Source organism: Scyliorhinus torazame, chromosome 11, assembly GCF_047496885.1.
Source record: "Scyliorhinus torazame isolate Kashiwa2021f chromosome 11, sScyTor2.1, whole genome shotgun sequence".
NCBI lineage: Eukaryota > Metazoa > Chordata > Chondrichthyes > Carcharhiniformes > Scyliorhinidae > Scyliorhinus > Scyliorhinus torazame.
Genome location: NC_092717.1, coordinates 191,879,152 through 191,903,412, shown reverse-complemented (window position 1 = coordinate 191,903,412; position 24,261 = coordinate 191,879,152). Strand labels below are relative to the sequence as shown.

At 44.4% G+C, this 24,261-nt stretch overlaps 1 protein-coding gene across 2 annotated transcripts in view; it reads left to right on the top strand.

The window, feature by feature from the left end:
* LOC140385744 (serine/threonine-protein kinase OSR1-like) overlaps positions 1 to 24,261 on the top strand; it is a 265,075-nt gene that overhangs the window by 208,286 nt on the left and 32,528 nt on the right. For both annotated transcript variants that reach the window (XM_072468206.1, XM_072468207.1), the window contains exons 12-14: positions 3,262 to 3,297; positions 12,087 to 12,299; positions 17,391 to 17,455. In XM_072468206.1, the coding sequence (XP_072324307.1) occupies positions 3,262 to 3,297; positions 12,087 to 12,299; positions 17,391 to 17,455 (314 nt within the window). The remainder of the gene's footprint in view (positions 1 to 3,261; positions 3,298 to 12,086; positions 12,300 to 17,390; positions 17,456 to 24,261) is intronic.

The following is a 24,261-nucleotide window of genomic DNA, read 5'->3' as shown; positions in this document are numbered from 1 at the left end:
TAGAGGATTGGGAGACTGCCATTTAATTATACTTGTTATAGTTCTGTTTTTCCTCCACTATTTTTAGTATTATAACTACCATTCTTATCTGCTGATTATCACTTGATGTCATTGAATATGTGGCATCCAATTGCATGCTTTGTAAAGTTAAGTAGGCCAAAGTCTGCCTGCTGTCTATAATGGGCATACAGGACATAATTTTGGGTCATCTCAGTTCAGCTCCTATTGAGTAAGAACACACTATGGTTATTAACACTGCATTAATTGAGTAACTCACTTAATTTGCAAAATTGTGTGACCTCCCCGACCCATATTCACAGTCACCCCACCTTGACCTTGCTATCTTGTGTGGTGCTAGTCCCATCATATCAATTGGAGATGAAGCCATTCTGAACACTTCCTTGCGTTACTCACGGCCCACATCCCCCTACCTTGCCCAACCTAACTCTGATCCTGGGGTGGGCGGGGGGGAGCTATTGCCCAATTCACTTACAATTTCAAAATCACTACTATTTGGCATTTGTCCCTTTCTTCACCAGAATATGCCTGCAGCTACTGATTTACTCAACTGCGTCCTCACCCGCACTTTGTCCAGCATCCATTCAAACCATTACACTCATCCTGGCTTTTCCTCCTTTTCATTCTCCAAAGTTCAAAGCACACAGACTTGAGCCATCCACTGTCAGATCTGGCTGGCTCACTTAAAGCAATGTTTGATCCTGCTGTTGTCTGCTAAACTACTCACTATTCCAGGATTATCCTGGAATGCAAAGATAACCGCAGCTTCTTTTCTCTACTGCAGAATATTTTGAATCGCTGTCCTCTATTCCCTTCCCTCTTGTTGCCAACACATGAGGAACTCAGGGATTTCTTCGTCGAAGATAATCTGAACAACTGCCTCTACCACATCCCTCCCACTAGCCCTCCTTGCCAAACTTCTTTTATTACTACCCTACCCTAGCCCTAAATTTTCTCTCCTCATACTTTCTCTGAACTCATCTTGTTCATGATGCCACCTATCTCCTATTCCCTTCATCCTATTCCAACTGAACTGCTGATACTCAACTTCCCCTCCTAATATTAGCTGATATTGTAAATGGTTCTTTCTCTTTTGGCATTGTCCTCCTCTCCTTTAAATCTGCCGGCATTGACCCTCTCCTCAAATCTCAACACTTAATCCCACCGTCATTGCAAACTACCATCCCATCTCCAACTTCCCTTGCATTTCCAAAGTCCATGAACGTGTTGTCACCTCCCAAAATCATTCCCAATTTCTGCCAATTCCAGGAAAATTGAAGCCATTGTTTTCGGTCCTCGCCCCATCTCCAGTCCCTTGCTACTGACTCCACCCCTCTCCCCAACAACAAACTGAGGTACATTGACAGAGAAGGCCAAAAGGTACGATGTAAAGACAGAGAAGGAGTTAGGATAGTTCAATAAAGACAGGCCTATTCAATCCTGCTGCATTCTCGCGCTCTCTCTGAGATACCTGTTCAGCCTTTGTCCTGATTGTAAAAATTTGGATGTCTCCACCCTGACCCAGTTACTTTGGTTTCTTAAGCATTAAAAACCCGAGTGTGCATAACCAACTTTCTGCTTTCATCCTACTTGTCATTTGTGCTCATCCTCATTTTCTGTATTTCTGCTTCATATAATATGTTCTCCTATTCAACCTTACCCCACCCCCACTCCCTTTGACTTTCCTCCTGCCAGCCTTATTTTGCCCTTTCCTAATAAACTGCCCTTCTTCTCCTCCATGTGTAGGACTCTGTTCTTTCCCTCCCTCCCACCTTGCCTCCAAAGCTTTGTGTGTCATGGCAATCTGGCCATGACTATGAGGTAGGCTGTGAATGGAATTGAACAATCTTCAGACCCTTTGTTTAGAGTTGCCAATTTTCGCTACTCGTCTTTGCCACTGCACAATTTACAGGCTGGTTAGTTACATAGCTCTGAGGTCAGGCTATCGGGTGGCTTGGTAAAGACTTAAGCTTGGGTGCAAGATATGAGTTCTGTGATATTAGAAAGGGCTGAAAAAATTAACCTGGGCAATACCAGAAGGGAGATGACGAACTCAGCGAAAAGCAGAGCATTTTCCTCGAAGAAGAAGTTTAGGGTGTTCCGATTGAGTTCTTTAAAATTCTGGCAGTGTTGGATAAGGTAGACATGGAGAAAATGTTTCCACTTGTAAGGAAATCTAGAAAATGTTTGGCATGTGAGGGATGAACAGATTAGAGTGAAGGGGAGTGGTTGGATGCTTCCGTGGAGCATAAATGCCGGCAGAGCCAAGTGGGGTCAAATGACCTCTTTCTGTGCTTGGTGTAACCATTGTATAAAAATGGATAAGTAGAGTTGAAGTACACCTTGTTTGTGATCCAGTTGAATGATAGAGTAGGTTTGAGGAGCTGAATGACCATAAATGTCAGCATTTAAGAATAGGAACATTCTTCACTTCTAAAACATTATTACAAGTGAAAATTCATGTTAAAATATTTTTTTTAGGTAGTTTTGAGATATGCGTAAGGTTGGTAAGGCCAGCATTTATTGCCCATCCTTAATTGATCTCACGAAGCTGGTGATGGGCCACCTTCTGCATTCTGTGTAGAACCAATATTCTACTTTTGTTTCTATTTCACGATCATTTCTTTTTCTAGGCACCTTTTAGAATCTTTCCTTTATGTAAACTTTCAACACGATCAACAAGATTTATAACACCCTTTTATATAGGACCAAAACTTCACGCAGCGAAGGGAACGAGCAGGAAAAGAAAGATCAATTAAATTCATGTTGAAGAGAGAGGTTTTAAGTTACTTTTGGGAGAAGGGTGTAGGGTAGCAAGGTTCTAGGTGGAAGAACAGGAATAGAATGCTTCAAAGATGTCTGCGATGGAGGGACAAGAAGTAATGCGAAACTGAAGGATCGGTGAGTACAGTCTGGGGCGTGTGAAGTTATGGGGGATTTCACTACCAGCCTTCAACACCCACCCCCCCCTCCCATTAGAGAAAAAAGTTAGCACTGCCTTTAACAATCATAAAATACTGGAAATAAACAGCATATGAGAGAAAGATGTTGTGGTATAAACCTTTAGGGTCCTTTTCGTTTTGATCATTTCTAAGAATTACGGTTGACACCACCTTAGTGGCTGTTTTTATTTTTGTATCTCCCTCACATTTTATAGTTAGCTTGCTGGTATTGAATTGATAATTGTATTTGTGCATTTAATTCATTTACTTTTTCTCTCCCCCCGCCCTGCTTTCTCGACAGTCCCCCCGGGTGAAAGAGTCTTCGCAGGGTCCAGACGTGAGTCACAGTTTTTATTCTACTTGCTCTTCTTAGGATGTGGATAACTTTGGCAAGAATTTATTTTTCATCATTTACTGAAAATATGTTGCAACTGTCTGTGTGGAGTTTGCACATTCTCCCCGTGTCTACGTGGGTCTCAGCTCCACAACCCAAAGATGTGCAGGGTAGGTGGATTGACTATGCTAAATTGCCCCCTAATTGGAAGTATTTTTCAAAAACATGGTAGTGTGCCCTTTTCTTTGAGTTGCTTTTTGTGGTGATGGTGCTCTTACAATGGTGTTAGCAAGGAAATTCCAGCATTTTGAGCAAATGATGAAGTGCCCAAGTAATGAGCAGGAAAATGGGAGTGTTATAATACCTCATCCAAAAGATGTCACCTCCAGCAATAAAACACTCCCTCGGTACTGTACTAGAGTGTTTGCCTTGATTTTTGTGTTGAATAGTTACCCTTTAAAATTAATATCCTATATATTGTGAGAACATCAAAACAGCAAGAGTTACCAGACTCTTATCCTATTGAGCTTCACAATTTGTTTTAATTGAGAAACCAAGATGACGGACCTATTGCCATGGTGCAGTTTGTCACTCAGGTTTGGCCTATTGAGTCTACCCCAATCCTCTGAAAGATCACCCTACCTAAGCCCACTCCCTGCCTTATCCCTGTAACTCCATAACCCCACCTAACCTTTGGACACTCTAGCTTAACCTAAATTTATTGAAACCAAATCAAGACCAATCAAGAAGTAATAATTAGGTTTTTATACATAAATCCCATAATTATAGTTTAATGTTGCCTGGTATGCTGCTGCCCCTCACCTATTCTTTAGAATTCACTTTATATCTGGTGAAAGAGCTTAGGGGTGAGGTACTATTGCAATAATATTATCTCAACCTCGCCACTGAAGGTTTTTTAGACTTTTCTTTGAAGGGTACAATAGATGTGCTTTTTACTACTACAGAAAACAGTCTGGGTATGGGTCAAATCAAGAATGGACATCATTTTGGAAGATGGTGATTTCTTGCTGGATATCCTAATTTCACTTCATCTCCATTACTAGTACTCACACTTCCAGGACTTCTCCTGCCCTTCAATTGCCATAAATTCATTTTCAGGCAAAGCAATCCTGCATGCTAGTAGTATTAGGAAACCCTCCAGCATGCCGCTGAGACATTGGCAGCGAGTAAAGTACCTGGGCAGAGGTTGGGGTGGCACAAGCAGAGAATTTGACAGACAAATTCCAAGCCCTCAGGTGCATGGCACTGAATAACATGACTCTTTCCTGAAGTTCTCCCCATGTCTGTGTGGGTTTTCTCCGGGTGCTCCTGTTTCCTCCCACAAGTCCCGAAAGATGTGCTGTTAGGTAATTTGAACATTCTAAATTCTCCCTCAGTGTACCCGAACAGGTGCCGGAGTGTGACGACTAGGGGATTTTCACTGTAGCTTCATTGCAGTGTTAATGGAAGCCCACCTGTGACAATAATAACGATTATTATAAAATAGGAAAGAAGTGGCAGAGATTCCTGACTGTGGTCAGAAAGGAAGGAATTGTACATGCAACAGATGGTGCTTGTAGTGATGAGGAAACAAGAGTTCAGAAGGAACATCTTGTATCAAATGCCTGGACCTTTTTCACAAAGACTGAGAATATTGATTCAGCTGTCTGCAGAATACCCCATTCCAATGGCCAGCCCAAGATTTCCCATTGCCCGAGCCCTGAATATGATCTTTTCCTCCCCTTGTTTCCCTCCTATCTCCCCTTATTCCGCCTCTGAGCTCATCTTGTTTGTGAGATCCAGCTCCTGCTCTCTACTTCATTCTCACTAAAATACTTCCTGTCCAACTTCCCTTCCCCTCCATATTATCTGTCATTGTTAATTATTCCTTCACCCCAGGTACTTTTTAAAATTCAATCGGCATTTATTGCTCTTCCCAAATTAACCTGAAGGTAGTGGTGAGCTTCTGCCTTGAATCCAGCCAAGTGGCATGCCTGGCCACTTGAAAGGGTAATTAAAAATCAACCACATTGCTAGAGTCACATATAGGCTAGACCAGGAAAGGATAACAAATTTCCTTCCCACAGGACATAAATTGTTTTTTTTTTATGACAACACAGTATTTTGATGATCACCATTACTTAATCTGGAAGATAAAGCGAGCATATATTTTACTTATTTGCATTTGTATTCCTGTGTGCAGCTGTGGTGGCCAAGGAGCATACATGATTATGTAAATATCACCACAGTCCCAAAGGTCCATAAGCTGCTCTCTTTTGATAGCTGACTGGTGATGATGTAACCTGAGGGTCACTACACCTCAGACAAGGGACAAGTTTGAGCAGGCGTATAACATGATTATACTACCTCAGAAAAATAACATCCTTTCGAGTATGCTACAATCATTAAACTTGCTGTGCAGTGGAGTGCTGCCTTGGGAAAGAAGACTCTTAAGGGTATGGAGATTATTGAACCTGACGGGAAATCCTCTTGCTATGAAGGCCAGCATGCCATTAGCTTTCCTCACCGCCTGCTGTACCTGCATCCCAGCCTTCAGCGACTGTTTCACCATGACACCCAGGTCTCGTTGCACTTCCCCTTTTCCTAAACTGCCACCATTCAGATAATCTGCCTTCCTGTTTTTGTCACCAAAGTGGATAACCTCACATTTACCCACATTCTATTGTATTTGTCCACTCAGCCAGCCTGTCCAAGTCAGCCACTTTGCATCCTCCTTACAGCACAAACTGCAACCCAGCTTAGTTACTTCTGAAAATCTGGGGATATTGCATGAAATTCCCTCGTCCAAATCATTAATGTATATTGTGAACTGCTGGGGTCCCAGAACTGAACCGTGTGGTATCCCACCAGTCACTGCCTGCCACTCTGAAAAGGGCCTAGTTATTTCCACTCTCTGCTTCCTGTCTGCTAACCAGATTGGCGGTGAGATCCCATGGCAGATCTTGCAACTTTTTTTATGTTTGTAATTATTGTGCAGTTTGCAACCGACATACCACAATTTTCTATGAAAAGCCAGAAATATAATGGAAATGCTTGTGATAACCAATCATTCTGCGTAGATAGTAGAATTTGTAGATATTTCCATTTCCAACTGCACAAAAAGCAACTTGCCAGTGTTATCATGAGCAGATGTTATTGTGTACCCAGAATTTGCTAAGTAACAACAGTTTAGATGTTGGTTTAAAAAAAAAACATGCGGGATCTCAATAGATGTCAGAAGAAACCATCTGCTTAGCATTCAGCATTTTAATTGCACTTAACTCCCATTGTTCATTAAGCTTATAGCATAATTATATTAGAAGTTTCTAAACAGCCTTTGATCACTGCTTAACTAGATGGTTACTTGACATTCGAAATGCTAAGATTCCGATTGTAACATTTAAGATAACTCTGAACTGCATACATGAAATTTATATGAAAGCAAAATACTGCAGATTCAGGCAATCTGAAATAAAAGTGTAAAAGACTGGGAGTACTCAACAGCTCAGGCAATATCTTCAGACAAATGGAGCTAATATTCCAGATTGTTGCCCTGAAGAAAGAAAGAAAATGTAATATGGCAAGTGAAAAGGGGAGTCCAGTACAAAAGGTTTGTGATGGGTAGAGTGGCAAGACAGGTTGAGAATGCATATCCGACTGGAGAAGAAGTTAGTGTCGGCGGTTTACGGGGCTATTTTGGAAGAAGAGAAGACACGGCTGGAAGGGATCAAGGCAAAGTGGGAGGAAGAGTTGGGAGAGAGTATGGAGGAGAGGCTTTGGTGTGAGATGTTCCGGAGGGTGAGCGCCTCCACCTCATGCGTGAGGTTGGGGCTGATGCAGCTGAAGGTAGTATATAGAGCACACCTCACAAGGGCAAGGATGAGCTGGCTCTTTGAGGGGGTAGAAGATGTGTGTGATTGTTGCGGGGGTGCCCCGCAAACCACATTTGTATGTTTTAGTCTTGTTCAAGGCTGGAGGATTACTGGAAGGAGGTTTTTAGGGTAATCTCTAAAGTGGTGCACGTGAAACTGGACCGGGGCCCTCAGGAGGCCATATTCGGGGTGTCGGACCAGCTGAGGTTGGAAACTGATGCGGAGGCAGATGTTGTAGCCTTCGCCTCGTTGATCGCCCGAAGATGGATCCTGTTGGGATGGAGATCAACCTCTCCACCCTGTGCCCTGGCGTGGCGTGGGGACCCGCTGGAATTCTTGACTCTTGAGGCGGTCAAATTTGAACTGGGGCAAGGATGGATGGGTTCTACAATTCATGGACATTATTCATTATGCACTTTCGAGAATTGGATTACATCAAACATTAGGGTGGGAGGGTGGGGGGTGATGGTGACTGTGGGTGATTCTTGTTTCATCTTTGTTATTTGTTTGTGTTAACATGCGGGCTAATGTTTGGGGTTTGGTGGGAGGATGGGATTATTGTTGTTGATATGGGGATTGACATTACATTCGTTATGATTGTTGTTTATTGTTGGTGGGTGTAAATATGGGCGAAAATGTGAAATAGGAGGAGAATAAAAATAATTTTTTTAAAAGAGAATGCAAATCCGACCATCTGACCCTTGGGTTTATTAATAGAGAGATTAGGTACAAGAGCAAGGAAGTTATGCTAAACCTTTAAAATACTAATTAGATCTCATCTGGAGAGAAACAGCAGCCTTAACAGTGGCACCACAACTGGCTCTGCTGCTCAGTAGGGGAGGGCAAAGTGCAGGAGAGCGATAGTTATAGGGGACTCTATAGTAAGGGCCACAGATAGGCGCTTCTGTGAATGGGAAAGAGACTCCAGGATGGTATGTTGCCTCCCTGGTGCCAGGGTCAAGGATGTGTCTGAACGAACACACGACATCCTGAAGGAGGAGGGTGAACAGCCAGAGGTCGTAGTTCACATAGGTACGAACGACATAGGCAGGAAGAGTGATGAGGTCCTGCAGAAGTGGTTCAGGGAGATAGACAATAAGCTAAAAGCAGGACCTCTAGGGTTGTAAACTCAAGATTACTCCCTGTGTCATGTGCCAGTGAGGCTAAAAATAGGAGGATAGTGCAGCTAAATACATGGCTGAGCTGGTGGTGCAGGAGGGAGGTTTTCAGATTTCTGAACCACTGGTATCTCAGGGCAGGTGTAACATGTGCAAGAAGGACAGTTTGCATCTAAACTGGAGGGGCACCAATATCCTGGCTGGGAGGTTTGCTAGAATCACTCGGGAGGATTTAAACTAGTATGGCAGGGGGGTGGGAACCAGAGCGCTAGCTTGGTAGGTGTAAAAATTGATGGGGAAATAGAGAACAAAAGTAAGAGAACAACATCACCCTGTCTGCTCAAACACAGTGGTTTGAAATGTATTTGTTTCAACGCCAGAAGTATAGCAGGTAGTAAGGTGGATGAACTTGGAGCATTTATTAATACTTGGAATTACGATGTTGTGGCTATCACAGAAACATTGTTAAAGGAAGGGCAGGATTGGCAGCTGAACCTTAGAGGATACAGATGCTTCCAAGAGAGATAGAGGGGGATGTAAAAGGGGTAGGGGAGTAGCATTACTGGTTAAGGAGAATATTATAGCCATACCTTGGAGGGCTCATACAATGAGGCAATCTGGGTAGAGCTTAGGAACATGAAGGGGGCAATCTCAATGTTGGGCGTTTATTACAGGCCCCCCAACAGCCAGGGAGAGATAGAAGAGCAGATAGGTAGAGAGATTTTGGATAGGTGCAAAAGTAACCAGGTTGTTGTGGTAGGGGATTTTAATTTCCCCTATATTGACTAGGACTCACTTAGTGCTCGGGGTTTGGATGGGGCAGAGTTTGTAAGGTGTATCCAGAAAGTCGTCTTGATGCGATATATAGTTAGTCCAACTAGGGAAGGGGCAATACTGGATCTGGTATTGGGGAATGAGCCTGGACAGGTGGTTGAGGTTTCAGTAGAGGAACATTTTGGGAGTAGTGACGACAAATCTGTTTTAGGGTACTTTTGGACAGGGGTGAGGGTAACCCTCACATTAAGGTGCTAAACATTAGACAGGAATTGAAGAATTTGGATTGGGTGCAGCTGTTGGATAATAAATCAACATCGGACATGTGGGAGTCTTTCAAGAGACAGTTGATTAGGATTCAGGAAAATAATGTTCCTGAAAGAATGAAGGATAAGTATGGGGAGTTTAGGGAGCCTTGGATAACGAGGGATATTGTAAACCTCATCAAAAAGAAAAAGGACACTTTTGTAGGTCTAGAAGGGTGGGAACAGTCAAAACCCTTTAGTATAAAGAAAGTAGGAAGATACTGAAGCGGGAAATTAGGAGGGGTCTTGAAAAGTCCTTAGCAAGTAGGATTAAGGTGAATCCCAAAGCTTTTTATTCATATGTAAAAAGCAAAAGGGTGGCCAGGGAAAGGATTGGATCACTTAAGGACAATGGGAGAATCTATGTGTTGAGCCAGAGGAAATGGGCGAGGTACTAAATGAATACTTTGCATCGATGTTCACTAGGGAAGGGACTTTGTGGAAGTTGATTCTTGGATAGTGTGTATGGACAGTGTGGATCATGTTAACATTGAAAAGGAGGAGGTATTGGGTCTTTTCAAAGACTTTAAGGTAGATAGGTGTCCTGGGCCAGATGGGATTTATCCCCGAATACTGAGGGAAGCAAGGGAGGAAATTGCTGAGGCCTTGACTGACATCTTTGCATCCTTATTGGCTACAGGTGAGATCCCAGAGGATTGGAGAATAGCTGATGTGGTACCACTGTTTAAGAAAGGTAGCAGGAATAATATTGAAAACTACAGGCCGGTGAGCCTCACGTCGGTAGTAGGTAAAATATGGGAGAGAATTCTCAGGGACAGGATTTATACCCAGTTGGAAACAAATGGACTCCTAAGCAATAGACAGCATGGTTTTGGGAAGGGGAGGTCGTGCCTCACTAACTTGATCGAGTTTTTTGAGGAGGTGACAAAGATCATTGATGAGGGAAGGGCGGTGGATGTTGTTTACATGGATGTCAGTAAAACCTTTGACAAGGTGCCTCGTGGCAGACTGGTACAGAAGGTGAAGTCACACGGGATCAGAGGTGAGGTGGTAAGATGGACACAGAACTGGCTCGGTCACAGAAGGCAAAGGGTAACCGTAGAAGGGTGTTTTTTTGAATGGAAGGTTGTGATTAGTGGTGTTCTACAGGAATAGGTGCTGGGGCCTCTGTTTGTAGTGTACATAAACGACTTGGAGGAAAATGTAGCTGTTCTGATAAATAAGGTTTGTTGGAGTGGCAGATAGTGTTGAGGATTGTCAGAAAATACAGCAGGACAAAGATAGGTTGGAGACTTGAGCAGAGAAATGGCAAATGGAGTTTAATCCGGACAACTGTGATGTCATGAATTTTGGTAGGTCTAACATAGAGGGGAAATATACCGTAAATGGCAAAACTATTAGGAATATAGAAAGTCCGAGAGATCTGGGCGTGCAGGTCCACAGATCTTTGAAAGTGACAACACAAATGGGCAAGAAAGGGAATGCTTGCCTTCATTGGACGGGGCATCGAGTATAAAAACTGGCAAGTCATGCTGCAGTTGTATAGAACCTTGGTACGGCCACACTTGGAATATTGCGCACAATTCTGGTCGCCACACTACCAGAAGGATGTGGAGGCTTTGGAGAGGGTGCAGAGGAGCTTTACCAGGATGTTGCCTGGTCTGGAGGGTGTTATCTATGTGGAGAGGCTGAATAGACTCTGACTATTTTCATTAGAAAGAGGGAGGTTGAGGGGTGACCTGATAGAGGCCTAGAAGATTGAGGGGCATGGAGAGAGTGGATGGCCAGGTAGTCTTTCCCAGGGTGGAGGGGTCAGTCACCAGGGGGCATAGGTTTAAGCACCGTGGGGCGAAGTTTAGAGGAGATGTGTGAGGCAGCTTTTTATGCAGAGGGTGGTGAGTGCCTGGAATGTGTTGCCAGGGGAGGTTGTGGAAGCAGACACATTAACGGCATTCAAAAGGCATCTTGACAAACACATGGGTAGGATGGGTATAGAGGGATGTGGCACAAGGAACTGCTGAGGGTTTTGGCAAAGGTTGGTATCATGACCAGTACAGGCTTGGAGGGCAGAAGGGCCTGTTCTTTGTTCTTAGGAGTAATGTGTTCAATTCTGGGTGCCACATTTTAGGAAGGATGTCATGGCTTTAGAGAAGGTGCCAAAGAAATTTGAGAGAATGGTACCAGGGTTGAGGGGCTTGAGTTATGTGGGGGAGCTGGGGTTATTCTCCTTAAAGCAGAGAAGGTTCAAGGAGGAATTCATAATAGTTGTTCAAAATCCTATCTTTTTGATAGAGGAGAAACTGTTCCCAGTGAAGGAAGGTCAAAGCACCAGAGCACAGAGATCTCAGGTGAAAGACAAAAATAACAGAATATGCACAGCAAGTTTTGAATTTTGATGATCTGAAATAACGGTGAAATAGATACGATCATAATATTCGAGACAAAATTGGATAAACACTTGAAGGCAAAATATTTACGGCAAAAGCATGGAAATGGAATTGATAGAATAATTCTGTCAAAGAACCAGAAAAGAGCGGATGGGCTAAATGGCAGTTTTCAATACTGTATCATTCAACGTATCATTCAACGATTCCAAAGGCTCCCTCACTGAAATTAATACCTTGTCTGTATGTGCCATAGATACCACCTATGTCCATACTGAAATATTGTGACCCATAGAATGCGTTGATGTTTAGAAAGTTATACGGTGGAAAAAGTAGGTTTGTGTCTAATTTTTATTCAGTTTTCCTTTCAATTCCTAGCTTTTCCCATCAGCAGAAACACAAGGCTCAAATATTCAGGCTTCTGGACAGGTCCAGCAACCGCTACCTCAGCCAACACCAAAAGTACCTGCAACTACTCCTCAAGTTAATCAAATACCTGCCGTTCAGCCCTCAGTAATACCAGTCACAACAACAGCAGTACCAGATGCCAGCCAGCAAGCTGCAGCTCAGCATCAACTACCTGCATCCCAGGTATGCTACACTTTTTGAAATAGCTGAAAGCATTGATCACTATTTGCTTCATAAGCTCCAGAAACACAATATTTGGCAAATGTTCCACTGATGATAATTCAAAAATTGTGTATTTAGTTGTGTATTTCAGTGATGGGGACTATAACAACACTTCTCTCATAATCAGTAAAAGTGCTCTAAGTTTGACCGTTCAATAGAGTGGTATGTAGGTAAGCTAAGGTGAGAACAAATCGCAGAATTGTTACAGCGCAGAAGAAGGTCACTTAGCCTATCGTGTTTCCACCGGCAAATATTTGAACTGTGTTGAACTTTGAATCCTTTTTTTTAAAGTTTCCACAATTTCTTTTCATTAAAGAATGAAGCACATCCTTGAGCATATCTACAATAGTTCAGAGTGGCTCATGTTTAATGTTGTACCAGCAAAGACTAGTCCATGTCTAAAGTTTCTGTCGTAAAATGTAATTTCTTTGTTTGTTTGTTTTTATCCCTTTGAATGGATAAACTAGGTTGTTCCTGTTGCGACAGTAAAGTGCGTGATTTAAAGTGAACTTGGCCTCTCATAACCGCTGAAGCAGTGCCAGTTTTTGTAGAGCTTTTATTTTTGTTTTCCCTATGCACAAACACTGCACCAAGTATACCCTTTTTGATGAGCAGACGGGTAAACTTCTGACTCCCAAACTTCCAATCTTGTCACTTGGGTAAAAGGTTTGTGAATTGTGAAGGATAATTTTGAAACTTGTGTTCTTTACAAATGAAGTGACCAGTTGGAATGGATTTGCAGGAAACTTTCCAATTCTCTCTTTCATGGGATGAGGGCATTGCTGGCAAGGCCCGTATTTTCTGCCCAACACTGATTGCCCTTGAATTGGGTGGCTTGCTAGGCTATTTCAGAGGGCAGTAAAGTGCCAAACAGATTATTGGGGGTTTGGAGTTACATGTAGGCCAGACCAGATGAGGACTGCAGATTCCCTAATCCCGAAAGGACATTAGTAAACCAGATGGTTTTTAAGACGAGAAGACATAGGAGCAGAATTAGGCCACTCGGCCCATCGAGTCTGCACCGCCATTCAATCATGGCTGATATTTTCTCATCACCATTCTCCTGCCTTCTCCCCATAACCCCATTTCCCCTTATTAGGGACTGGTTTAGCACAGTGGGCTAAGCAGCTGGCATGCAATGCAGGACAAGGCCAGCAGAGTTCAATTCCCGTACCAGCCTCCCCGAACAGGCGCCGGAATGTGGCGACTAGGGGCTTTTCACAGTAACTTCATTGAAGCCGACTTGTGACAATAAGCTATTATTATTATTATTATTATTAATCAAGAACTTATCTATCTCTGTTTTAAAGACACTCAGTAATTTGGCTTCCACAGCCTTCTGTGGCAAAGAGTTCCATAGATTCACCACCCTCTGGCTGAAGAAATTCCTCATCTCTGTTTTAAAGGATCGTCCCTTTAGTCTGAGATCGTGTCCTCTGTTTCTAGTTTTTCCTGCAAGTGGAAACATCCTCTCCACGTCCACTCTATCCAGGCCATGCAGTACCTTGCAAGTTTCAATAAGATCCCCTCGCATCCTTCTAAACTCCAACGAGTACAGACCCAGATTCCTCAAACGTTCCATAAGACAATCAGTTATAATTGGCACGGTCACCAGTACAGAGACTAGCTTACAATTCCAATTTAATGGCAGCTGGTGGGATTTGAATCCATGTCCCCAGAGCATTCACCTGGCCTGGATTACTAGTCCAGTGACAGTGCTATTCAATATATTACCATTTCCGCAGGAAGATGGTGAAGTAATGGCATTGTCACTGGACTAGTAATCCAGAGACCCAGTGTAATGCTCTGGGGTCCTTGTTCGAATCCCACCATTGCAGTCGGTGGAATTTGAATTGCAAGAAAGTTGGAATTACGAGTCTAATGACAACCATGAAACTATTGTCTATTATTGTAAAAATCCTATCTGGTTCTCTAATATCCTTTAGGGAAGGAAATCTGTCATCCTTGCCTGGTCTGAATTAAATGTGGTTGACTCGTAGATGTTTTCTGAAATTATCTTGCAAGCCACTCAATTGAATCAAATTGCTTAAAAAATAAATAAAAAGGAATGAAACTGGATAAACCAGCCAGCATCAACATGGGCATTAGAACTGGCAACCGCTGACCCAGCCTCGTCCACCCTGCTAAGTCCTCTGTACTAACACGGATCTTTTCAAAATTAAGAGAGTTGTCACACGTATTAGTCCAACAACAGCCTGATGTGTCATAATCACGGTTAATGTCTCCGACATCACCATCTCTGAGTCCTGTCATGTCAGTGGGAGCAGAGATGGAGGGTGGCACAGTGGTCTTGAGTCAGGAGGGAATTGCTTTGGGAGTCCTTAACATCGACTATTTACCATGGACACGGAGATCGCCTGCTGATTATCATGTACTACCCCTTCAGCTGATGAATCATTACTTCTTCATGTTGAACACCACGGAGAAAGCACTGAGGGTGGCAAAATGTACCCTCGGTGGGTGATTTCAATGTCCATCACCATGAGTCGCTGCACCTCCACAGTCCGAGCTGGACAAGTCCTAAAGGACTTGACAGTTAGATTGGGTCTGTGGCAGGTGGTGAGGGAATCAACAAGAGGGGAAACCATACTTGACCTCATCCCCACCAACCTGCCTACCAGAGATGTATCTGTCCATTACAGTATTGGTTGGAATGACCACCATGCAGTCATTGTGGACACACAGTCCCATCTTCACATTGATGATACCCTCCATTGTGCTATTCCAGTCTGGGCACCCACGAGGTACTGTGGGCCATCAGCAGCAGATTTGTACTCAACAACAATCTGTAACTTCATGGCCCAGCATATCCCACACTCTTCCATTATCAACAAGCCAAGGGATCAACTCTGGTTCAATGAAGAGTGCAGAAGGGCAGGCATACCTAAAAATGAGGTGGCAACCTGGTGAAGCCACAACTCAGGGCTACTTGTGTGCCAAACATCAGAAGGAGCAAGTAATAGAGAAGAGCTTATGATTCCACTGACCTAACTGCAGTCTTGACACATCCAGTTGTAAATGGTGATGGACAATTCACATGGGGGGAGGAGACTGCACAAATCTACCCATAGTCAATTTGGAGGAACCCAACACATCAGTGCAAAAGATTGAGGCTGAAGCATTCGCAACAATGTGCAGCCAGAAGAGCCGAGTCGATGATCCATCCCAGCTTCCTCAGGAGGTTCCCTGCACCACAGGTGCCTGTCTTCAGCCAATTCAATTCACTCCATGTGATCTGAAGAAGCAGTTGATGGCACTGGATACTGCAAATGCTATGGACCCTGACAATATTCCGGCAATAGTACCAAAGAATGTGCTCACAAACTTTCCAATGCCCTAGCCAAGCTGTTCCAGTACAGCTACAACACTGCCATCTACCTGGCAATGTGGAAAATTGCCCAAGTATGTCCTGTACACAAAGCAAAATTAATCCAACCCAGCCAATTACTGCCCCATCATCTACTCTCATCAGTAAAGTGATGAATGTTATCAAAGTGCTGTCAAGTGGCACTTGCTAAGCAATAACCTGCATACTCCTATTCAGTTTGGGTTCCGCCAGAGTCACTCGGCTCCTGACCACATTGCAGCTTGGGTTCAAACGGGCAAAAGAGCTGAATTCCAGAGTTGAGGTCAGAGTGACTGTCCTTCGCATCATGGCTGCATTTGACAAGAGTATGGCATCTAGGAACCCTAACAAAACTGGAGTCAATGGGAATTGGAGAAAACTCTCTGCTGGTTTGAGTCATACCTGCTGCCAAGGAAGATGCTTGTGTTTTGGAGGTCAATAACTCGCGTCCAGAGCATCACAGCAGAAGTTCCTCGGTGTAGTGTCCTAGACCCAACTATCTTCAGCTGCTTCATCAAAGACTTTTTTTTCCATCATAAAGTCCGAAGTGGGGACGCATGCTGATGATTGCACACTGATTGCACAATGTTCAGCATTTGCAGAAAGCTGCAACACAGGGACTTTGAGGGGGGGGGGGGGGGGGGCGGAGGGGGGGGGGGGGGGGTGCTTGTGCACAAAACACAAAGCTAGCACACAGGTGCAGCAGGTAATCAGAAAGGCTAATGGAATGTTGGCCCTGATTCCAAGGGGAGTGGCGTATAAGAGTAGTGAAGTCTTGCTTCAAGGTACAAGGCACTGATGAGACCATATCTGGAGTACTGAGAGCAATTTGGGTTCCCTTATTTAAGGAAAGATATCATTTTATTAGAGGCCGTTCAGAGAAGGCTCACCACGATGTTCCCCGTTATGGAGGGATTATCTTGTGAGCAAAGGTTAAACAGGTTGGGACTCTACGCATTAGAATTTAGAAGAATGAGATGCCAACTCATTGCAACATAAAGGATTCTTAAGGGGTTTGACTGGGTAAATACTGAGCGAATGTTTCCCCTCATGGGAGAGTTTAGGACCAGAGGGCATAGTGTCAGAATAAAGGGTGCCATTTTAATACTGAGATGAGGAGGAATTTCTTCTGAGTGTTGAGCCTTTGGAATTCCTTGCTACAGAGCGGGGCAGAGTCTTTGTGTCTATTTAAGGCTGAGATAGATCCTTGATCAGTAAGGGAATATGGAATTCTTATGGACTTATAGCATAAACATAAAATGAGAGAGCTCAGCAATTTGGGAATAAGATACTGGATCAATCTACATTTGTAAAATTGGTATCTGAATATTTTTGTTGGCCAAGGGTACTGAGCGCTATAGAGCAATAGAAGGTAATTGGCTGGGTTGGATTAATTTTGCTTTGATCAGTCATCATCTAATTGAATGGTGGACAGTAGAGGGGCTGAATAATTCATCTCAATGTAAGGTACCTCTTAGTCTTTTAATAAAGTGGACGTGAAACTGGTATATGTTTGTTTATTACTGATGTAAACCTTTAAATATTTGACTTTAAATCAGCAATTTTGAGCAGGAATTGCTTTGACCATAGGTTTGCGCAGCTTTCATAAAATTGATGCAGTTGGCGTGTTTCATCTCTACCTTCCTTGTGTATCATTCTGCTAAATAGATTCTTGTTGCTTTCAGTTTGTTCCTGGTTCTGCTGCTCCAGATTCGCACCAAACACCCATCAGCCTCGTGTTAAGATTACGGTAAGTGAAATTGATCAGAACGCAAGGTTACCATCTCATGAAAAAGTCAATTGCCAAAGCTCTTGTAGCTTTATGGTATACGCTCAGATATGTGAAACAACTGTTGTAACAATGCTTTTTCAGATGGGTTTACTTTTTTTTTTGAACAAAATTCCATTTCAAAAGGATTAAGAACTATTTACATTGCGGAATGAACTGAGCTCAATCTCACTCCATTATCAAAACTGCTTGGTATTTTCCATAATGTCGCAATCTCAACCTCTACCTCAGCCCATCTGCTTCTGAAACTCTCATTCATGGTTTTGTGGCCTCCAGACCCAACTATTCCAATACACTCCTGGTCAGCCTCCCAAAATCCATAAACATATCCAAAGGTTTACCTGGATCCTAACTTGCACTGACCCATTCTCCCCATAAGCCTCTGCTTTCTGACCTACACGTGCGCTGAGTCTAGCACTGCTTCAAATTTAACCCCTTCCTTAGCTCTGTAACTTCCTGTATCCCTACAACACTCTGGGAATCCTTCATTCCTCCTTCATTCCTCCGCAAACACATTCCTGACAACATATCACTTTGACCAAGCTTTTGGTCATCTGCCTGAAAATCTCCTATGGCTCAGTATCAAACTAAGGTTGATAGTGTTCCCTTGAAGCACCTTGGAATGTTTAACTACACTAAACGCATGACATAAATTTAAGATGTTATTTCTATTTTGGTACCTCTGGATACATTTTCCAATGTGTAGGGCTCTTAATCATTATTGGGTGTGGCCATCTAAAAAATACAACAGTAAACTATGGGGTATAGCACAGCTCTTTGGACCAATAGATCCCTTTTTCACTTTCTGGTGTGTACTGCATTCACTGCAGGAGAGAAAAAATAAAGCAAGTTAAGCATGGTTACTATTTAGTGACTCCTGAAAAGCTTGTGATAGAGTGAGAAGCTCGCACAGATGGAAAATATCTAAGATTTGCATAATATTCATTTTCCAGTGGCATTCCATGGGGGAGCTGACCCCAAGGATAGTAAGAAGTCTTGCAACACCGGGTTAAACATCTAACAGGCTTGTTTGGAGTCACTAGCTTTCGGAGCGCAGCTCCTTCATCAGGTGAGTGACCTGATGAAGGAGCTGCGCTTCGAAAGCTAGTGACTCCAAACAAACCTGTTGTACATTAACCTGGTGTTGTAAGACTTCTTACTGTGCCCACCCCAGTCCAACGCCGGCATCTCCACATCATGGCTACCAAGAATCGTGTTCAGGAGAAGTAGGGATAATTGGACCATGTTAAAAAAAACTGAAATTCCATCTCCACTTTAGAGTAAATGTAAAAAGAATAGTTCTCATTGTTTACATTTCTAATCAAAATTGCTTGCATAAACTTAGTTGCTGTAATTACATCCTCCTTGTAAAGGTAGCACTACAGCTTATTTAATGGAGTGAATGTGTTTTTGCAACTTGACAACCATGGAGACATTTTTATTATAAATAAGAATTTACAATGGAAAATATTGACAGGTGGTGCACACAGCCATTGTGCATATTGTACTTGTATACATAAACTCTGTTGTACGAAATGCACACTGAAATCCAAGTTAACAATTGTCAAAAAAATGCTGTTGTTCAGTGTCTTTGTTTATTCATGAATAGTCATTTGAACCATTTATCACTTGAACTGCACCCAAGAAACCAGCATCTTCAGGTAACGTGGGGGTGAAATTTGGTGGCAGCGATGTGGGTCCCATCCACCAGTTTGGGAACCATTAGGAGCCCCATATCACCTTCCCACAGGAGGCCCACACTATTCCAAAGTAGTCTGGCACTTACCTGGACAGCTTCAGGCCTCTGCTCTAGCTAACGTGCCAGTAAGGCTGAAACACGTCCCTGAGACCCTACTCTAAATTAGTGATGGATCCTGCAGAGATGGGCAAGCAGGATGGGATGGACTTTCCTTCGAGATGGCTGATGGCGGGATCGCCAAGGCCTTCCTATCAGCGACACCACCCTGGTGCCAGGGGCCTCGTATTTAGGCACTTTGTACCTGATCAAAGGAGCCTCCACCCAACCAAAAAGCCATTGGCGAACTGGATGGCAAGTCCTCTGCCTATCACTGATTGAAATTCAGTGGTGGTGGGTTGAGACCGTAGCTCGATGGTCCTCTTTTATTCAGCTTGTAACATTTTATTCACAACAACACAAAGCAAAAAGAACAACAGAAGAACCCCACCACACCCACAAGCCAGCCATTCCATCAACCAGTGCATATATAAATCAACAAATAACCCCCACTCTTTTAGCAGCAGACAGTGACCAGTTCTTTAAAATGAAGAATAAACAGACTCCATCTCTTATGGAACCCCTCAGTTGCCCCCCTCACGATGAACTTAACCTTCTCAAGATACGGAAACTCTTATCAGGTCCCCCAGCCACACTGAGGCACAGAGCGGAGAAGCTGACCTACCCCAACTAGAGCCGTTTGCGACATCCATTCCTGTCTGCAGCTCCAGGGCCCTCAGGGGACTGGGCTCCAAATCCAAGTGCAAGATCACCGACATGGTGCTGAAGAATGAACCCCCAAACTTCTCCAACTTCTGACGGGGCAAGAACATATGGACATGGTTGGCCGGGCCCTTCCCTCACCACCCATAAGTGTCCTCCACCCCCTCAAACAACCGGCTCATCCTTGACCTCGTCAGATGTACCCTGTGCACCACCTTTAATTGTACCAACCCTAGTTGTGCACCATGAGGTTGAGGTGTTCACCCTCCACAACCCCTCCTCCAGTGCCAGCCCCAACTCCTCCCACTTGGCTTTAACCCCCTCCACCAATGCCCTATTCTCCTCCAGAATTCTCCATTAAATCGGCAAGATTAACACCCACTCCATCACCGACAAAACCCCCTCCAACAACAAGGAGGGCAGTGTCACTGGAAACATAGGGAAAGCCTTCCTTGCAAAAATCACCCCGCGCTGGCTCAAACAAATGATCCCCTCGAAGCGGCATCAACCTCTACCCCATCCTTAACTTAAAATGCTGGCAAAATTGCCTCCATATCTGCAATGTGGCCACCACCGGACTACCCAACTAGTTCCCTGTGGCAAACTGGAGTGGCGTCATTGCCAGTGCCTACAAGAGTCTGCCTCCATCCTCACCCACATTGCCGTCGGCTCTGTACCTCAACTCTGCACCTTCTCTGCATTTGCCGCCCAATAATAATGCATCACATTCGGCAGAGCCAAACCCCCCAACTGTTGCCTGCTCTGATGCGCCGTTTTCAAATCTCCGCTACCGTACCTGCCCAGACAAACAACAGAATCAAGGAGACCAGTAAACACTGGAATAAAATTAAAACATTTATCTATACCAACTGAACCCGGCCTACCAATGATGGGGGGAGATCCGCCTTGACCCTGACCACCAGGCTCGTGAAGTTCAATTTACGGAGCCGGGAACAATCTCGAGCCACCTGCACCCCCAGATACCCGAAGTGAGTAGTCGCCACACACAACATCAATCCCCCAAGCCAGCTCACGTCCCAGCGGGGAGACCAAAAAGTACTCTCTTCAATTCAATTTCTATCCCAAAAAGGCCCCAAATCGCTTCAACAGCTCCATTATATCCCCCACTGTGGAAACCAGGTTGAAAGTATACAGCAAAAGGTTGTCGGCATGCAGGGACATCCTATACTCTTTCCCCCCCTCTTTTCCCCCCCCCCCCCCCCCCGCAGGGACATCCTATACTCTCTTTCCCCCCCCCAGTCACTATCTCCGTCCATTTATCCGAGCTTCTCAGCGCAGTGGCCAAAGGCTCTATTGCCAGAGCAAACAAAAGGGAGGGGGCGGGGAAACATGGGATACTCATGTCTCATTCTCCTATACGGCTGGAAATATCCCAAGTTCGCCTCATTTGTACAAACATTTGCCTTTGTACAACTACACCCATGCCACATACCTAGGCCCAATCCCAAATCGTTCCAACATCACAAAAAAATAACTCCACTCTAGCCGATCAACCGCCTTCTCGTCTAGCGCAACCATCACCTCCTGCTCTCCCCGCCCCCACCCCCCCCCCCTTTTCTGGTGGGGGAGCACCATATTTAGCAAGTGCCGCACATTCGAGGTCAATTGCCTACCCCTTACAACCCCCCCCCCCCAGCTACTGCGTCCTCCAACATCTCAACCAACAGCGGCACAAGCCTGCCTGAAAACGTCTTTTAAATTTCCACCGGGAATCCATCCGGCTCTGGCACCTTACCCTTTACCATTTTCCCTGAAGCCACCCGAACATTCTCAATTCCCACTGGCTCCTCCAACCCTGCCTATCCCCCTCTTTCACTGTGGCCCCTCCAAAACCACCCTCGTATACCAGACATGTCCCCCGGTGTCTCCGATACAACCTCCTATAAAACTCCTCAAATGCTCCGGTGCAGTAACCAACCCCCTCACCTTGTCCCAGAACTGAACAATCTCCCAGGAGGCCACCTGCCGGCAGAGCTGTCCCGCTCGCAAGTGACTAACCTTCTCTCCGTACTCGTACACCACACCCTTCGCCCGCCTCAACTGACGAACTGCTTTCCCTGTGGACAAAAGATCAAACTTTGTCTGCAGTTCTTTTCTACTGGCCAAAGGTTCAGGAGTAGGATCTGCTGCATACTTCCCATCAACATCCAAAATTTTATCTACCAGCCTCTGCCGCTTCTCTCTTGCCTCCCTATCACCTGCGCTTTATACGAGGTGATCTCACCCCTTACCACTGCCTTCAACGCCTCCCATACCACCGACGCCAAGACCTATCCATTTTTATTAAACCCCAGATAATCATCAATCACATTTGCCATCCTTACACAAAAACCCAGATCTGCAAGCAGCCCCTTGCCGGCCACTGTGCAGGTTCCTTCTCCAAGACCACATCTACCAGGTGCGGAGCGTGATCTGAAATAACAATCGCCAAGTATTCCGCCAGAGTGTGGCGCCTAGGGGGTTTTCACAGTAACTTCATTGCAGTGTTAATGTAAGCCGACTTGTGACACTAAAAGATTATTATTATTGTCTCCTTCTCCTGCTCAAAATGCTTAGCAAACTGCCGCTCAAACTCCACCACCATCACCTCAGCCAGCATGTCCAATGTAATGGGTGCAACCCTGCCTAGTGAGCTTGCTCCCGCCATCTTTCCTCCCATAGAACTCCGCACTGTACATGGGGCCCACTGGCGTACTAGCGCTAGTTCCTTTTTGTGCTGTATCTTTTTGGTTGGATTTTCAAATATCCACTACTTTATTGAAGACCGTTCACATAAAGGTTCCCCCAAAACTGAGTGAAAAGAGCCCAAAAACACACAGTCTGGCAGTAGCTACCCAATATGCGACAGCCAACATTTATTTCCCACCCCTAGTTGCCCTTGAGCGAGGGGTGGTGAGCCGCTGCGATCCTTCTGTTGTAGGTACACCCATATTGATGTTAGGAAGGGAGTTCCAGGATTTTGATCAGCAACACTGAAGGAACAGTGATTATAATTAGAAGTCAGGATGGTGTGTGACTTTAAGGGGAGGCTGCAGAACGTGGTTTTCTTATGCATCTACTACCCTTGTTTTCTATGTGCTAGTGGTCATGGATTTGCAAGGTTCTCTTGAAGGAGCCTTGGTGAGTTGCAGCAATATGTTTTGTATAAAAGGTAAAGTAACCATAGTTTCAGATGACCAGAGGTTGTTTTCCTCTTTTGAGGGGGAGAGCTGACTGGTGGTGATTTAACCTGAGGATCACCACACCTCAGGCGAGGACCTTCGTCAATAAGCTCAGCCGGTATGGGAATTGAACCCACGCTGCTAGCCTTGCTCTGCATCATGAACCAGCTGTCTAACCAAGTGAGTTAAAGCAGTCCCCCACGTTTTGTATGTATTAAACACTGATGCCACTGTATGTCTATAGTGGAGGGAGGGACTATTTAGATTAGTGGATAGGTTGCTGATAAACAAACTGATATCCCCTCGCTGGTTCTGGAGCTGCACTCATCCAGCCAAGTCAAGAATATTCCATCACTTTCCTGACTTGGATACAGAGAAAATAGGAGCAGAAGGAGGTGATTCGCCCTTCCAGCCTGTTCTGGCATTCATTATGATCATGGCTGATCACTCAAGTTAATAGCCTAATCCTGCCTCTTCTCTCCTCTTCCACCCCCCACCCCCAATCCCAATACCTTTTGATCCCCTTTGCCTCAAATGCTATATCTAAATGCTTCTTGAAAACATTCAATGTTTTGGCCTCAACTACTTTCTGTCGTAACAAATTCCGCAGGCTCTCTGGGTGAAGAGATTGCTCCTCCACTCTGTCCTAAATGGTCCATCCGGTATCCTTAGACTGTGACCCCTGATTCTGGACACCCCCAACATCGGAACATCCTTCTTGCATCTACCCTGTTTAGTCCTGTAGGTTTCTCTGAGATCCCCCCCCCCCTCTTCTGAACTCGAGCGAATACAATCCTAACCGACTCAATCTCTCCTCATGAGTCCGTCCTGCCATCCCCAGAAATTGGTCTGGTAAACCTTAGCTGCATTCCCTCCAGCAAAAACATCCTTCCTCAGATAAAGAATGTTGCTAATTGTGTTCTCTCTTAATTTGGCTCTGTTTAATTACGTTTGCTCAAGAGTCGCCAGGTATCTTTCGATACCGCCACAAGGTTCAAAACCGAATACTGATCTAAGACTCGATACACCAGTTAGTAAGTTCAAAGTCAATGCTCATTTATTTACACACACAGTCAAATATACTCGTGCATAAAACTCTGCAACCTAAACTATCACTACTACTAAAA